The sequence below is a fragment of the Hypomesus nipponensis genome, chromosome 9 (genome assembly GCF_054491055.1).
Source record: "Hypomesus nipponensis isolate SF chromosome 9, ASM5449105v1, whole genome shotgun sequence".
Classification (NCBI taxonomy): domain Eukaryota; kingdom Metazoa; phylum Chordata; class Actinopteri; order Osmeriformes; family Osmeridae; genus Hypomesus; species Hypomesus nipponensis.
This window is the reverse complement of record NC_140369.1, coordinates 15864409-15881213: the sequence shown is the minus strand read 5'-3', so window position 1 is coordinate 15881213 and position 16805 is coordinate 15864409. Positions and strand designations below refer to the sequence as shown.

At 46.6% G+C, this 16805-nt stretch overlaps 1 protein-coding gene across 1 annotated transcript; it reads left to right on the top strand.

The window, feature by feature from the left end:
- Window positions 1-433: 433 nt before the first annotated feature.
- Window positions 434-10380, top strand: LOC146273187 (sodium-dependent neutral amino acid transporter SLC6A17-like). Its single transcript, XM_084704780.1, has 11 exons — window positions 434-719; window positions 3650-3807; window positions 4993-5119; window positions 6739-6920; window positions 7014-7124; window positions 7373-7614; window positions 7846-8038; window positions 8225-8417; window positions 9121-9280; window positions 9673-9835; window positions 9985-10380. Exons 1-11 carry the CDS (start codon window positions 434-436, stop codon window positions 10378-10380), a joined length of 2211 nt encoding a protein of 736 aa, XP_084560906.1.
- Window positions 10381-16805: the final 6425 nt, after the last annotated feature.

The following is a 16805-nucleotide window of genomic DNA, read 5'->3' as shown; positions in this document are numbered from 1 at the left end:
GTACTGTACCTAACCTTTTAAGCAAAGGTTTGTCTAACAGATGTCCGGGAGCTTATCTTTTCACACATCAGCCTTTGCCTCTATGGACTTTCATTTTGTTCTGCATAAAGGTTAACATCATGGCATTTTATTTTAGTGTTACTGCCATCATAAAACTACAATTATGTCTTTCTTGCTAGTTTTTTTTTTACCATGAAAGTATTTGTTGATTCTCTCACAGGACCAAACAAGTCTTGAACACGACGCTCGCTAGCTCTCAACGTCTCACACCGAGCCTCCAACTACCACACCTGCCCTCAGTGCCTCCCCTCTACACCCTACACTCTCTCTCTCTCTGTTACTCTATCTACCTCACTCTCTCTCTCTCTCTCGCTCTCCCCATCCGCCACCCCCTCCCGGCTCACCTCCCCCCCCCCCCCCCCCAGTGTCCCCAATGCCGAAGAACAGCAAGGTGACGCAGCGCGAGCACAGCCATGAGCACGTCACAGAGTCCGTGGCCGACCTGCTCGCGCACGAGGAGCCCCTGGACTACAAGAAGAGCTCCCTGACCGTGGGAGGGGCTGCTGGGAAGAAGAGCCCGCTGCCCCCCGAAACACCGGAGAACGACGGCCGCCCGGCCTGGAACAGCAAGCTGCAGTACATCCTGGCCCAGGTGGGCTTCTCCGTGGGGCTCGGCAACGTGTGGCGCTTCCCTTACCTGTGCCAGAAGAATGGAGGAGGTGAGTTTGGGGACAGCTGCCCCTGAAAGTGGGATGACTATGTGCAATGCGGTAGATAAACGTCTGCAGTATGAATATCTCTTTGAAAATAAACCCCACTAGATCTATGACATCACATCCGCTTCTTCAACACACACACACACACACGATTTGCTGGTGACATTACTCAGGAAAGGAAAACAACCCCGCCAGATTTCCGAGGTCATATCCTGCTCGTCTTCTTGAACCCCACTGTCTGATGAAACGCTTTGGATGCCCACCAACTGCAGCCCAGTTACCCCAGACAGCAGAACCAGCTTGAGAGCTGCTGGCCCGCTATCTCCCTTAGGCTAGTCTGCTAAGATAGGGGCTGGGCTGAGGTTTCAGCATCTAGCAGCCCTAAATATAGCTGGGTTATTGATTACTACTGCAACACAGGGCCATGCTGGGCGTAAAGTGATACTCTGACACACAGGACGTCTCCATTAAAAATGTATGAAATTGAATCACCATCATGGTTTAAAATTGGTTCAAAGTAAAGTACCTATTGTAGGATATTTTAGTTCAGAAGGATTTAGATCAAAAATAGAGTCGGAGACAGAATGTTTTTCAAAGTCAAGATGGCTTGAGAGGTTTATTCAACAATGCCCAGTTGGTATAGGAAGACACATAAAGCTAACAGGCAAGATACAACCTGTTATAATGAGGAAAATACCCCGCCTGGCATTATACTATTTCTCAATGTTATTCCCCCAATGTATCAAAGGTGTGTCACCCTAATGCATGACCGTCATGCGTGCCCCCGTCATGCGTGCCCCCGTCATGCGTGCCCCCGTCATGCGTTCCCCCGTCATGCGTGCCCCCGTCATGCGTGCCCCCGTCATGCGTGCCCCCGTCATGCGTGCCCCCGTCATGCGTGCCCCCCCTGGCTAGGTCAGCTTGACCTGCCACTCTTGGTTCTTACTTCATTCTCATGGTGAACATAGATCCCAGAACGAGAAGTAACCCAAACACAAGGCCTTCAAGCTTGAAGATTCCCAGCTGTTAACCCGTAGCCACTTCCCTCTTCACTGTCCTAGGGAGCTAAATTGTTTGATTCTTGAACGCATAACAACCCTCCTTTTAGATCCGAGCACACATAACAGTCTCCCATAATGCTGACTCACCCTGACCCCCCTTTTTCCTTCCAGAACATTCTCTTTTCTCTGGCCTGTTTTTGGGGGTTTCGCCTTATCCACTTTGGCAAGACCCCGTTGCTCTCACATTCCCTGCTCGGAACTTGTTCTGGTCATGTCTCTGCAGTGCATAAACACAGCCCAAACCTAGGCCTTCTCCCCCACCACTGGACATCCCATATGCTTAGCCTACCTGACCTATGATCAATTTTGGGCCACGACACTATATACAGTAAACAAATAGTGTTGATGAGTGTTGATAATGTCAAAGCAAAAATAAATACGCACACCTGTGACATGTCTCTTGTCAGTCAACATGAATGATTTCTTCAAGTCAGATTTTCCATGTCTATTATCAGTTTTCGTCCAGCTCCAACTCAAAATGATTGATTTTCATGAGCTTATCCATCCAGTCCCTTTACACTGCAGCCCACTTTACATCCATTATAAGCCTGATTTATTGCAAATAGGTTGGATTTAAAGGCTATTCAACCAGCGATCCAGCAAGGTTGTGTGACCAGGAGAACACCCATCCTTCACCCAGTAATTGGCCTTGTGGCAGCCAATTACAGACACATTAAATGGGCCAGTGCTGTTGGATGGTTTTCCTCTCGAGGTCTCTTTTCTTCTCTGTTTATTTTAGCTACATTTAATTTCCCCCCCTCTCTCTCTCTCTCTCTCTCTCTCTCTCTCTCTCTCTCTCTCTCTCTCTCTCTCTCTCTCTCTCTCTCTCTCTCTCTCTCTCTCTCTCTCTCTCTCTCTCTCTCTCTCTCTCTCTCTCTCTCTCTCTCTCTCTCTCTCTCTCTCTCTCTCTCTCTCTCTCTCTCTCTCTCTCTCTCTCTCTCTCTCTCTCTCTCTCTCTCTCTCTCTCTCTCTCTCTCTCTCTCTCTCTCTGTCTCGTCAGCCAGCAGCAACTTACCTGGATGTTCTAGTTAAAATTATTATCTTACTGTGCTCCCCTTTAAAAATGTCAAATGTCCCAACATTTCTATTTCCTTACAATTCCTTACTGCCTTACTCTCTTCTCCCTTGTTTCTTGCGTGCTATCTAATGAGCTGAGAGCAATGTAACTTGTCCTTTGCAGGAATTCATATTAGTCCCAGTACTCCAGCCATAAGTCTTCACATCCTTTTATTACACAGCGGATGATGACTCACAGGCCGGTGCAGCAAAGCCACTCACATCCTGATTAAGCCTCCCCTGGATTAAGCTGGAGAAGACTACATTTAGATTTCCCCCCCATAATTCAAATCAAATTCCGAAATAGACCTGGCTGCTGTGGGGGTGGGCAGCAGCTTACAGGGAGACAGGATGGGACGGGGGGACGGGGGACGGGGGGACGGGGGGGGTGGGCGACGACGGGGGGGACGGGGGGGGGGCGACGACACTATGAAGACAGGCACTGAGACTTCAGGCCAAGCTGTCTGTCTGTCTCCCACTGTCCTCCTCCCCTCAGCATCTTCATTGAGAAACAGACAACAGTAATTGTATTTCATTCTTTTAATAGGGCAACTGGACAGAGAGCCACCATGTTTCATTTAATAATCATCCATAGACTGTGATCAGATACTATGTAGCGATGACAAAAGCTTAACCATTCTATACATTTTGCACATACATGCTCCTACACATTCATACTCTTATCACATTCATACTCAATACCATTCATATACCTTCTAATGTGCGTATGGTACAATCCCTTTAGGCTAGCTTGTCACACAGGTGTTAAGTATCTTCTGTGTTGCCAGACATGACCAGACATGTTGTGTCTTCCAGGTGCCTACCTGGTGCCCTACTTCATCCTCCTCATCCTCATCGGCATCCCGCTCTTCTTCCTGGAGCTGGCCGTGGGGCAGAAGATCCGCCGGGGCAGCCTGGGGGTGTGGAACTACGTGTGCCCGCGCCTGGGTGGCATCGGGGTGTCCAGTCTGATGGTGAGGGGCATGGGGGAAGGCATCGTCTTCTAGACGGGCGGCATCCTACAGGGATGCGTCACTGCAAAGTGGGCTGGGCCGGGAAATGCTTAGCACTGTCTGTTGAGAGGCAGCGAGGGATGTGTCAGACTCGAAAGAAACTACATTTCATCCTGAAAAACTAACAACACTGCTGATGCACATGATTGCACGTGCCTACTTGCCACAAATATATATATTGATACATTACAGTAATACAGTATCATCTACAGTACGTGATTAGTGACTGGGGTAAGGAAACTGTAAATATAGCTCCTTCTATCTGGGAAGGTAATACATTTCTCAGTGGCCCCCATCATGTCTGTGCTCTCAACATGCAGCTCTACAGAGAGGAACGTATATGGGGGGGGGGGGGATCAGTGAGGCCGTAATGGCAGAATGCCTGTTTCAACCCTGTGGTTTATCTCCGGAAAGCTTTCGCTGAATCGACTCAGATCTCCGTAGAAACTAGCTACCGCAGCCACTTCTGTGATTTACGAGGAGAGATTTTTGGTCGGCAAAGACAAACACTTTCAGTTTTCCCTCCAGAGTAACGTTATGCCTTGCTGCTCTTTTCCAATACCCTGTTTCAGCGTTTTTATGCCCCTGATAATCATAAATCTAAAACCTCTGACTAAATACATATCAAAATAAGACCTTGCCCATCGCTATGGATACAGACCATTGAAGTCCGCAGTCCTAAGGCGTGCAAATAAAATAAAGTAAAGATGGTACTACGCCACAGAATGAATGCTTCTTCACCTCCCTCAGTAGCCTCTCAGACAAGGTGAGAGAGACGTGAAAGCCCAAACCGAGGGAGGTGGAGAAAAGAGAGGGATGCTGGTGTTGTGTGTATGTGTGTGAGAGAGAGAGAGCCCGCTCACCCATCTATAGTCGTGCACATGTACGAGAGTGGCTCGGGACTGGCTATAAATACCTCTTAAGAGATCACCGTGGAAACGGCTGAAAGAGCACGTTTCAATAATTCATGGCTTTCCCGACCTTGTTTGACTATGGCATGGCGGCCAGGGAGATTGACAGGGGTACCTCTCTTGTGCCTTATTTACATCATGTTATCTGGAGACGAACCTCTTTTATGAGAGGATTTCCTCTGTGTCATACTTGTGCAGACAAACCAGTTTGACTGAATTCTCTGTCTGTCTCCAGGTGTGTGGCTTTGTGGGTCTGTACTACAACGTCATCATCGGCTGGAGCATCTTCTACTTCTTCCAGTCGTTCCAGTATCCACTGCCCTGGGCTGAATGTCCAATCAGGAGGAATGGATCTCTGGCCAGTGAGTTGGATTCTATAGGAGAGAGAGAGAGAGGGTCAGAGGTCCTAGATTTAAAAACACATCTGTCTGTATGTCTATGGCATAGACTCCAAAATAAGGGCCCTCTCGGCTAGATTGAAGGAGTTTTACCCGAATTGTGTCGCCACGTATTACCCATAACCCAATTGTTTTAACCATTCTGAGAATATGTTTTATGGTTCACAGAGCTCTAATAGGTGCCATTTTCTAAAAGAAATGTAAAATCAAATCCCGTACTGCTATTAGCCCCCGAACCACACCAGCCCCAAGGCAGCTGATGACGTTAACTTCCTTCCAAGGATCGTTCATGACCCAATGAAGATAATCCAGATTAATATCCCAGGAGGCTCCATTAGATTTGAGGCAACGATAACGCAATCGCTCAGCACCGCGCCTTGCTACTTTACACGAGTCAGCAGACTCTCGAGGTGGCCCCACAGAAAGAGGAGCTTCAGCTGGTCTGCTAGCTCACACACGCACGGTGCTGGTATGACACAGAGCCAGAAGGCACACTGTTAACCCTACAACATGACCAGACACTGTGGGGTTCATGAAGTAATTGCACACATGCACATCCACAAGAGAACAACACAGCAATTTTCTTAGACAGAAGTCTTCTTATTCCTTTAACATGGGGTGATTTTCTTATGTGTGTGTGTGTGTGTGTATACACGTTCCCCAGAAACATTCTAATTTGTGCCCACTCTGAACAGCTGCCAGGTGACATGTTTTCTATATCAAATCAGACAGCACTCCATGGTGATGGGAAGGTCAAACCGTCTTATGAAGAGATACCAAGGTCATACGTTTGTTCAGATTTGATGAAATCTGTATTTGTACATGTGAGGTGAATGGAGGGAGTAATTAAGTAGAGGGGACATGGAGAGAAATAAATCATTTGGAGAGATTCTAAAAATAGAATCATGGTCTTTGAGGCTGTCTTGGTTTTCTCAGATGAACATTGCTATCTACTTGTGATCCATATTGAATAGAATACGCTGACCCATTTGTGTGTATGTGGGTGTATATGTGTGCGCAAGTGCATCTGTGGGTTTGTGCATGTAGTGATCGAATGCTTGTGTGTGTGTTTGCACAAGTGTACTGCTGCAATAACATCCGTGCAATACAACTGCGTTTTCCAGCCCAAGATTCATGATTATTTCACCAAGGTTGAGCCATAAAAGGTGAAAAAGCAAGCAGTGAAAAACGTCAAGTGGTCTGAATGAGAACCTATGCTCTGAATACTAATACCTCGTATGACCTTGTTTACCTGTCTCATGTCTGGGACAGCCAACCCAAGGGAGAGAGATGTTGTCAGTGTAAACATCCTCTTACTCATTATGGTTCTCTCCTTCTCTCTCCATCTCTCTCTCTGTCATCTCTCTGCATCCCTAATCCCTCTCTCTCCATACCACATATCTCTCTGTTCCCCACTCCATCCTGTCTCCCTTCCTCTCATTTCCCCATCCTCTCTCCACCCTGCTTGCTTCCTTTTGTATCTTTCCCTGTCTCATTCCCTCTCCATTATCCAACTGGCTTTCCTCACATTCCAACCCACCCACCCCACCCAACCTAAACCTCCTCCACCCGCCCCGTCCCAGTTGTGGAGCCTGAATGTGAAAAGAGCTCGGCCACCACCTATTTCTGGTACCGCCAGACGCTCAACATCACCAGCACCATCGCCGAGAGCGGAGGTCTGAACATCAAGATGACCCTCTCTCTGCTGGTGGCGTGGATCATCGTCTGCCTGGCTGTCATCAGGGGCATCGCCTCTTCAGGGAAGGTAGAGGATTGGCCATGAGGAGATTGGGATAGGGTTCGGAGATTCAAACCAGTTGACTAAGAGCTTGTGTTCTCACGTTGTCTCCCCTCCCAGGTGATGTACTTCAGCTCTCTGTTCCCCTACGTGGTGCTCTTCTGTTTCCTGGTGAGGGGGCTGATGTTGAAGGGCTCCGTGGATGGCATTGCACACATGTTCACTCCCAAGGTGAGGCTCCCTGAAGCTACTGTTGGAGTTAGCTTTTTTTTATCTCTCCCTCTTTCTCTCTCTCTCTCTCTCTCTCTCTCTCTCTCTCTCTCTCTCTCTCTCTCTCTATCTCTATCTCTCTCTGTCATCCCACCCCTTTTACTCACTCTCTCTCTTTTCCACTCTTTTTTCCTCATACTTCTTACTCTACAGTAATACACACACTATAGAGAGAGAGCTTCCATGCTAATGCCAACATGTCTCCCCAGCTGGAGAAGATGCTGGAGCCGCAGGTGTGGAGGGAGGCGGCCACGCAGGTGTTCTTCGCCCTGGGCCTGGGCTTCGGAGGGGTCATCGCCTTCTCCAGCTACAACAAGATAGACAACAACTGTCACTTTGACGCCGTGCTGGTCTCTTTCATCAACTTTGTCACCTCCATCCTGGCCACACTGGTGGTGTTTGCCGTGCTGGGATTTAAGGCCAACATCATGAACGAGAAGTGTGTTGTGGAGTGAGTACAGTTCAGCGGAATGGATATACCGCTGGAATGGTAGATAGCATAGAAGGATGATGCGAGCAATATGCTATGTGTTTTTCAAGCCGATTGTAATGTGATTCATTTTCCTATTTTTCCACACCCTTCTCTTCAATTAATTGGTACTCCAAGTGGAGTTCAATAATCACTCGGAATTAAAATTCTACAAATCAGCGGTGGGTCACTTTGATATTGTCCCCTCAATAGAAACGCAGAGAAGATCCTGGGCTACCTCAACTCCAATGTGCTGAGTCACGACCTCATCCCCCCTCACGTCAACTTCACCCACCTGAGCACCTCGGACTACGCTGAGATGTACGGGGTCATCAAGACCGTGAAGGAGGGCGACTTCGCCCAGCTGGGATTGGATCCCTGTCTCCTGGAGGATGAGCTCAACAAGGTGGGCCGGCCTGGATACCTTGGATCTGGGGCTGGGGGTAATGACTGGGACTGGGGCCTAGGGGTTTGGGGCTCAAGTATATCCATACTCACTGTGTCCAAGTCTAGCATAGAAATCATTTACATTTGAAATGTATTTCTCTCTTAAAAGTCTTTCTTGTGCTCTACCTCCTGTGTCTGGTTGCAGGCAGTCCAGGGTACAGGTCTGGCCTTCATTGCCTTCACGGAGGCCATGACCCACTTCCCGGCCTCTCCATTCTGGTCCGTCATGTTCTTCTTCATGCTCATCAACCTGGGCCTGGGCAGCATGATAGGCACCATGACTGGTATCACCACGCCTGTCCTCGACGCATACAAGATCAAAAAGGAAATACTCACAGGTGGGCCCTCACCTTCTCTTTCTTTTTACAATTATTACCAAGATTTGACTTGCTGATATGAGGCTCCTGTCTTTTGGCTCTTACTGGCCGCACACAGAATGTGTCCAGAATGTTGCCATCTTGAGAGTGTTGTTGACCTCAAAGGTCTGATAGGAAATAAGAGTGTCAATTCATAAAGGTTAAAGATAGGTTGAAGGCCAATTCCCTATTGTCACTATGACAACACTCTTACCATTTAGTACGGCTCAGAGCCATCTGCCGGAGCTTTCCTCCACCAACAGCAGCTTAACCTTCCTTGTCTTTGTTCACTGCCTTTGTCATGCTTGCATACCATATTAACTATCACTATCAGACAATGTCAATCCAAGTTTTGTGTCACGTTAAACACCAAATCAAATGAGCACTATTATTAAGAAAATGTAATACCACACATTTGGAAATTGTATTTTTCTCAATAACAATTGTATTTCTCTCTTTCTTTTTCCCACTGTCTCTCACTCTCTCTCCCTCTCTCTCCCCCCCTCTCTCTCTCCCCCCTCTCTCTTTCTCTCTCTCTCTCTCTCTCTCTCTCTCTCTCTCTCTCTCTCTCTCTCTCTCTCTCTCTCTCTCTGTCTTTCTCCCTCTCTCTCCCCCTCTCTTTCCCCCTCTCTGTCTCTATCTCTCTCTCTCTATCCCTATCTCTCTCTCTCTCTCTCTCTCTCAGTGGGTTGCTGCATCGTGGCATTCTTCTGTGGCCTGCTCTTCGTGCAGCGCTCAGGGAACTATTTTGTCACCATGTTTGACGACTACTCTGCAGGCCTGCCCCTCACTGTTGTGGTCATCCTAGAGAATGTGTCTGTGGCCTGGATCTACGGGACCAAAAGGTATAGGATCCTTTAGTGCAGTTTTCTCCAGTAATGACTAACAGAGTTAGGCAGTCAAATGGCTGAGCGGTTAGGAAATCGGGCTGTTAATCAGAAGGTTGCCGGTTTGATTCCCCCGTGCCAAATTACGTTGTGTCCTTGGGCAAGGCACCTCACCTTACTTGCCTCGGGGGAATGTTTCTGTACTTACTGTAAGTCGCTCCGGAAAAGAGCGTCTGCAAAAATATTTTTTTTTACTATAAACATAGTATACACAGTCAGTGTAATGAATATGGTAGATTAGTGTTGTGTAAAGTAGGATGTGAGTAGATAGGAGTACTTAATGGTCGAATGCGATATTATCCAAACCAATGACTTGCGTACTTACCTTTGTTTGTCCATGTGGGTGTCAGGTTCATGCAGGACCTGGAGGACATGCTGGGTTTCAGGCCCTACTCCTTCTACTTCTACATGTGGAAGTACGTCTCCCCTCTGTGTCTCACCATCCTCATCATAGCCACCGTCGTCGAGTTGGCCATCAGCCCACCAGGGTACAACGCCTGGGTCGAGGAACTGGTCAGTGCCCACTCCGTGTGTGGGTGTGGTTTTGTGTTTGTGGGAAGTCCTATTCAAGCTCCTTATTTCTACGGTCTCGTCCCTCCTCTCTTCTTTCCCCTCTTCTTCCCCCCCCCCTTCTCCTCTCTTTCTCCTTCTCCCTCCACCAGGCCCAGGAGCGTTTCCAGAGCTACCCTCCCTGGGCCCTGGCCATGTGCTTCTCCCTCATCGTGGTCGCCATGCTGCCCCTGCCCGTCGTGTTCGTCGCCCGGCAGTTCAACCTCATGTCAGACGGCTCCAACAAGCTGTCCGTCTCCTACCGCAAGGGGATGATGAAGGACATTTCCAACCTGGAAGAGGTGGACGAGACCCGCTTCATCCTGGGCGCCAAGAACCCCGGGGAGACACCTTCGCCGAAGCCCGTCAGCCGCGCCTACCTGGGCCCCATCAAGCCACTGGCCGACCCCAACTCACTGTCCCCCAACAGCTGCTACGGAACGAGCTACCAGAACGCCATGAGCCCCCCCTCTCCAACCACGCCCACCACCCCTGAGTCGGACTCATGATCACTAGAGGTGTCCTTTCCATGACTTGCCCCCACCTTCCACCCCCACTACACCCACATACATATTCACCAATCAGGACACTTCACCACTCAGCGCCTCCGTGTCTCACTGTCTCCATTAGGGGGACCTGCAGCACACCTTCGCACACCTTCTGAATGACCTGGTCACGAGTGCACACACACACAGACTCACATACACACAAACCCTAGAGTTTAGAGCAATCTATAGCTGAGGCTTCCAAACTAGGAGCCAAACTGTGAAGGTATCCGATATGAGTATCCCAAAGAAACACCTTTAGACTAGTAGTACATTATAAACGATGTGAGGTATGTACTTATTTCCTCCACTGATATTTATGGGCGATAACCTACAAATAACATTAACTTTGTAAATGTTTCATGTCTTGGCTTCTCATTGCCTCAACACAGAGACTCTCAGTCAGGAATAACAATCACCCAGGCCCAGCTCTAGACCCAGTCTCTACACGGCAGTTAACACGAGATACAACCTTCTCTCGAGACGAAAAGAAGTCTTTTTCTGTTCAGTCCCAAATGATTGTGAGCCATAAACTGTATAGTATTAGATGCAGTGATACTAAGAAGACCTTTGCTAAATGTGAGCATTTGTTTCAGGCTAGGTTGAAGCCTGTTTAAGGTTTGTTTTGCAGTTGCCTGTAGGTTGCAATCCTCCAAGGCCACACAATTTATAGCCATATGGTGTTGTAGTGTCTTTTTGTTGTGAGGAATCTTTCCTTGAGATTTAAAGTGCCACGCAATATCTGATTGAAAACGGGCAACCTCTCCCTATATTGTTTGGCTGTTTTTGCAATGCCAGCAGTTCGGAGGGCTTTTGTATGATGCAATATATTATCTATGCTTAAGGCTGCTTTAGAGACATCATTGAGTCAATACACTGTATGAGACATTAGCAGACATCCCAAGTCTCCCGGAAGTTCCGGGAGTCTCCCGCATTTCAATAGCGACTCCCGGACACGCGCAAATGCTATACAATCTCCCGGAATTTGGGGATTCTGTATTTAGAGTGAGCGCTAGACTGTGCAATGGCCGAAACAAGTGCATATCGCACATCCTGGCAGCGTCCCGGGGGGGGGGGGGGGGGGGGTAGCCACCTCCTGGAAATGAGTCTCTGCAGGTTGGGATGTCTGCATTAGCTAGTATACATGTCAGAATCATGTTAGCATCACATTCCTACCTTGCGTCACAGTCTCAATCGTGTTGTCCCATTGGCTGATATTGTTCAACGTAAGAGTTGTAGAAATTGCTACTACTTTTTTATGATACATTTTGATGTCCAATGTTATGGTCTGGTGAAACTATGCTATGTGTCAGAAAAGCATTCATACAGACACACACATTCCACCAAAGACTGAAATGTATATAGCCAGTCATAAGACACATGTTGAATGTGTTGATTATCACGTACATACACCACAGGCAGCATGACCCGGAACACATAGTCCATGCTGCTGTACTCAGACCTGAACTGTTTAAGGTGTCAAGTCTAAGTGTCTGAAAAGTACATGAAAAGCACATGACTTCTGAAATATAACTAGGAATCCCCAGTTTTGCACACTAACTGTACAGATCCTTCCCCTGCACAGGTAAACAAAGGCACAGTTTGAGCACAGAACCAGTGAGCACACAAATAAATGTCAGGAAGCATTTTGTCTCAAGAAGGTTTGCATTAGGCACCAACACTAGATGCAGCCAATGTGATCATTGTTGCACAGATACAACTGAATCCAATCCAATTCAAAGTGAGAACTTGGTAAAAAAGAGCCCCACTGAGCACATCACAATAAACAACAGCGCTCAATTCACTTTTTTCTCCTTTGAATCAATCAGTTATGGACCAAATCACTTGGATCACCAAGTTTCCATCCATTCCATATCCAATATCTCTATTGGATATTGCTATTATTATACGATTGATATCCATATATTCATAGGACAAGCAGCACAAGGTTTTAGCACATTGTATCAAAGTATAATTTATTAATCAAAAATGAGTACTTGATTAGTTCAAACCTCTTAAAGATAGTGTAACTTGATCAGTTGAGGCACACCAGACTATCTGAATAGATAAAAACCAGTTACCCTAAGCATGGACCACTCTCATGTAACAACGTCACACATTTAAGATATTTTCTGAAGAGGTTTCCTTTATTTTTTTATCACTGTGTTTAAAGCCATGGTGTTAATGATGAAGAAATTGACTATATTTCTATTAATATATATTCTCACTGTGTATGTGTTTCATGAGAATATATCTTTAAAGGTCAGCAAGTGTATATTTTCATCGTGTGATGTATATTTCATTGTATATTTGAAGATTTCTCTATTTTGTAGTTGACGTACCTTCTATGATTATTGAAGCGTAACAAGAGGACCGAGAGGGGAGGTTTTGTTTACCTTGCTTTGTGATCCCGCTGTAGCCTCGTCATGTGATCCTGGTGTGTGGTCATGTGATCCTGGTGTGTGGTCATATGATCCTGGTGTGTGGTCATGTGATCCTGGTGTGTGGTCATGTGATCCTGGTGTGTGGTCATGTGATCCTGGTGTGTGGTCATGTGATCCTGGTGTGTGGTCATGTGATCCTGGTGTGTGGTCATATGATCCTGGTGTGTGGTCATGTGATCATGGTGTGTGGTCATGTGATCCTGGTGTGTGGTCATGTGATCCTGGTGTGTGGTCATGTGATCATGGTGTGTGGTCATGTGATCCTGGTGTGTGGTCATGTGATCATGGTGTGTGGTCATGTGATCCTGGTGTGTGGTCATGTGATCCTTGTGTGTGGTCATGTGATCCTGGTGTGAGCTGAGGCTGCAGCTGAGGAGCAGCTCACTGGCTCTTGTTTGTCTCTCAGCTGCTTTACAGGAACTGTGTCTGGACCAGTCTCCGTTGGTGCACCTGTCCTACCTGTCTACGTTTGAGGTACTCTAGAACACTCCTGTTTTGTCTCAGGGCTTGGCTAAAGAGCCAGTCCATCTTGTGATTGTATTACATCAAGTTCCTTATATCTTAAAGTCTGTAAATATGATTGTCTGTGAGATTCCACAACCAATAATCCAAGAAGTAATGATTCCAAAATTAGATCAATTTAGTGAATTATATAAATGTCTTAAAAACGACTGGACTGTTTATTAACAGTCAAGTTGGACAAAGTTACTATTGAATGTGAATATTACATGCACTTTTTCACTTGAATTACAAAAAATGTTTTGCTTTTGTTGCCTAGAAAATGATAAGCTCAGTGTTTGCCCTTGCATGGGCACTGTGTGTTTAAGCAATATCTTCTTATATAAACTGGTGGAGAAACAGCAAGTAAGAGCTGGTCGGAAAGGATCATATTCTGTGGGACAAATGAATACTAGAGGTAAAAATGTTCCCCCTCAAACCCAGTGTTGTTGTGATCTCCATGTGAGCATAAATGTGAAAGTGCGTACATTTGTCTGAATGAGGGCGTGTTGTATTTGGTTCCTAATAATAATGAGATTTCTTTCAAATCTTGGTGGGTGCAGGTCGTTACCAAGCACAAGTTTCTAACATGCCCCTTTATTGTTTAATAGAGGCACATTTAGAAACCTCTCTATGGTTATCTTATCACAAAGGAAGTTATTCCTTCTTATGTCATGTTTGTACAGTATGTAGGCTTCTGGTGAAAATAATAATTGAGAATATCACAAAAAATACCAATAAAGTGTAAACAATCTATTATTTGACTTTCACATTTTCTTTTAGGGGCCAAATGGTGCGCTGCATTATAATGGACTGTCACCATTTATTACCAATGAATCGGGGGTCAGATTTTGGGGCCTAAGATGGCGGACTGAAGCGTACGCTGTTAGTATTATACTTTGATCAGACCAGAACAGGGAAAAAGTCTGACGGGGAATTGGTTTGGTAATCTTAGGATGGGAAGAGAGTGTGTGTTTTGAGTGGGGTGGCCTGTTATGACATAACAATGAGTTGCTAGACAAATCAACAGGATGGTCCTGTCTTGAGAAAGGAGGGGGTCCAGATAGCTTATAGCTGTGAGCGATCAGAAAGGCAGGACTCAAGAGTTTATAAGTACCCTAAAAGACCAAAATCATGTCTGAAAGGTGACAGGTCCTGCTGACTCAAGCCAGAATCAAGAAAGATGGAGGAGAGGGAAAAACTGGTTTAGATGCTGTGGCTTGGGGTGACAGTTAAAGATACCAGGGACATGTGAAGGCGGGCTATTAAGTAGCGGGGGCTTTTCAAGCAGTGGACAAGTTTATCAACAACTTAAACAGCCAGATGTTGCGTATGCAGTTTTGGGATGGATAGGAACGAGTTGAAGAACCTTCCAGAAGGTTCTATGATTGGGAAATGTTGAAACACAGAGAGAGGTTGATAAAGGCACTGACTGTACACAACCGAAGAACACGTGCAGTCCAACCAGGGCATCACAGACACTGCCTCCCATCGATCTAGTAAGCTTGTAAATGTTTAGGAACCGTCTGCGGGTTTGCGTACCACACTTCTGATACACGGGGCATGGGGTGTCCTTATTGAAGGCAAGACACAGCACAAGGACGTGTGTATTTTTGGCAGTGATCACCACAGCCTTGTACCCAGCCTCATGCAGAAGCATTCGGGTGTCTGCTTCCTCCTGTGTGGACACCAGCTCTGCCACTTTGAGCTACATTGTCATTTTCATATATTCAACCGCAATTTGCATTTCAGGGGTAGGGGAAGGAAAAAGTCTACAACTTTGTTGAAACCAGCTGGATGGTCCTCTGTTGTGCTTCCCTGCAAACCAGGTACATTTGGGTAGCGGATCCATGAGGACTGTGGCACTCATATGAGACACACAACATTCCGTACCAAACTAAAGCATGTGCCTCAAGACGGGAAGTATGATGAGTTATTGAAAGTGTGCAGATAACAATCTCCTTATCTGCACACAGAATTGTTATCTACACACTTTCAACAGGCATACTTCCCATCTTGAGGGGGACCATCCAGCTGGTTTCAACACAGTTGTAGACTTTTTCCTTCCCCTACCCCCCGAAATGCAAATTGCGGTTGAATATATGAAAATGACAGTGTAGCTCAAAGTGGCAGAGCTGGTGTCCACACAGGAGGAAGCAGACACCCGAATGCTTCTGCATGAGGCTGGGTACAAGGCTGTGGTGATCACTGCCAAAGATACACACGTCCTTGTGCTGTGTCTTGCCTTCAATAAGGACACCCCATGCCCCGTGTATCAGAAGTGTGGTACCCAAACCTGCACACAGTTCTTAGACATTGACAAGCTTACTAGATCAGTGGGGGGCAGTGTCTGTGATGCCCTGGACTGCACGTGTTCTTCGGTTGTGATACAGTCAGTGCCTTTATAGCCGGGGAAAGATGGGCGCCTTGAAGCAAATGAAGTCGGATAAGATCTACCAAGAGGCCTTCAGTCAGCTCGGGCATTCATGGGACGTAACCACGAGCTCTTTCAGAAGCTGCAAGAGGTCACCTGCCACATGTACGTGCCGTCTACCTACACCACGAAAGTCAATGAACTCTGACATCCACTCTTCTGTGGCAGACGGGGAGAGATAGAGTCCAGTCAGCTTCCACCATGCAAAGACTGCCTCTTCATGCACGTCCTCCGTGCAGACTACCAGGCTACTATTTGGAGGCGCTGTCTGCAATGCCAACCCTATGTTCCAAGTAACCCTATGTTCCAAGTAACCCTATGTTCCAAGTAACCCTATGTTCCAAGTAACCCTATGTTCCAAGTCCCAAGGGTTATGGATGGACCACTGATGATGATGGGAAGCTGGCCAACGAGTGGATGCAGGGTTCTCCAGCACCGGATGCAGTGTTGCAACTGCTTTCCTGCAAGTGCGAACGGTCGTGCAAACTCCCAGACTGCACTTGCCTTGCCAATAGCCTGAAGTGCACTGACATGTGCAAGTTGCAAACCTGCAGCAACCAGCCCACTGATGTCGAGGAAGATGTTGTAGACCTCGAGGACTCAGATGCTGAAAAACAGTGATGAAGACTAGACTACTGATCCATGGTGTGAATGTTTTGGCACAATCACAAGGACATTCAAGGCTACAAATATGCATGAGTAAAACATAGTACATAAACACGCCACAGTAGTGTGGTGAAATTTGGGTTATCTGTAAATGTCAAATTTTGGACGCTTCTTGGAACTAGGGCAATTCCTTTAACTGTGGTAAAAACGTGTAAAATGTTAATAATAAATGTTTTCCTCATACAACATGTGCATGTTGTAGGCTACTGCGGTTCAGTAGCACTACCCAGGGAACTTGTATGACAATATTATTATTAATTTTTTACTGAAAATCACTATAATCAGCACCATTTTGATAGGCCCTATTGTTCGCCACTTTCTGCCATAAAACAAATTCTGCCTTCAGG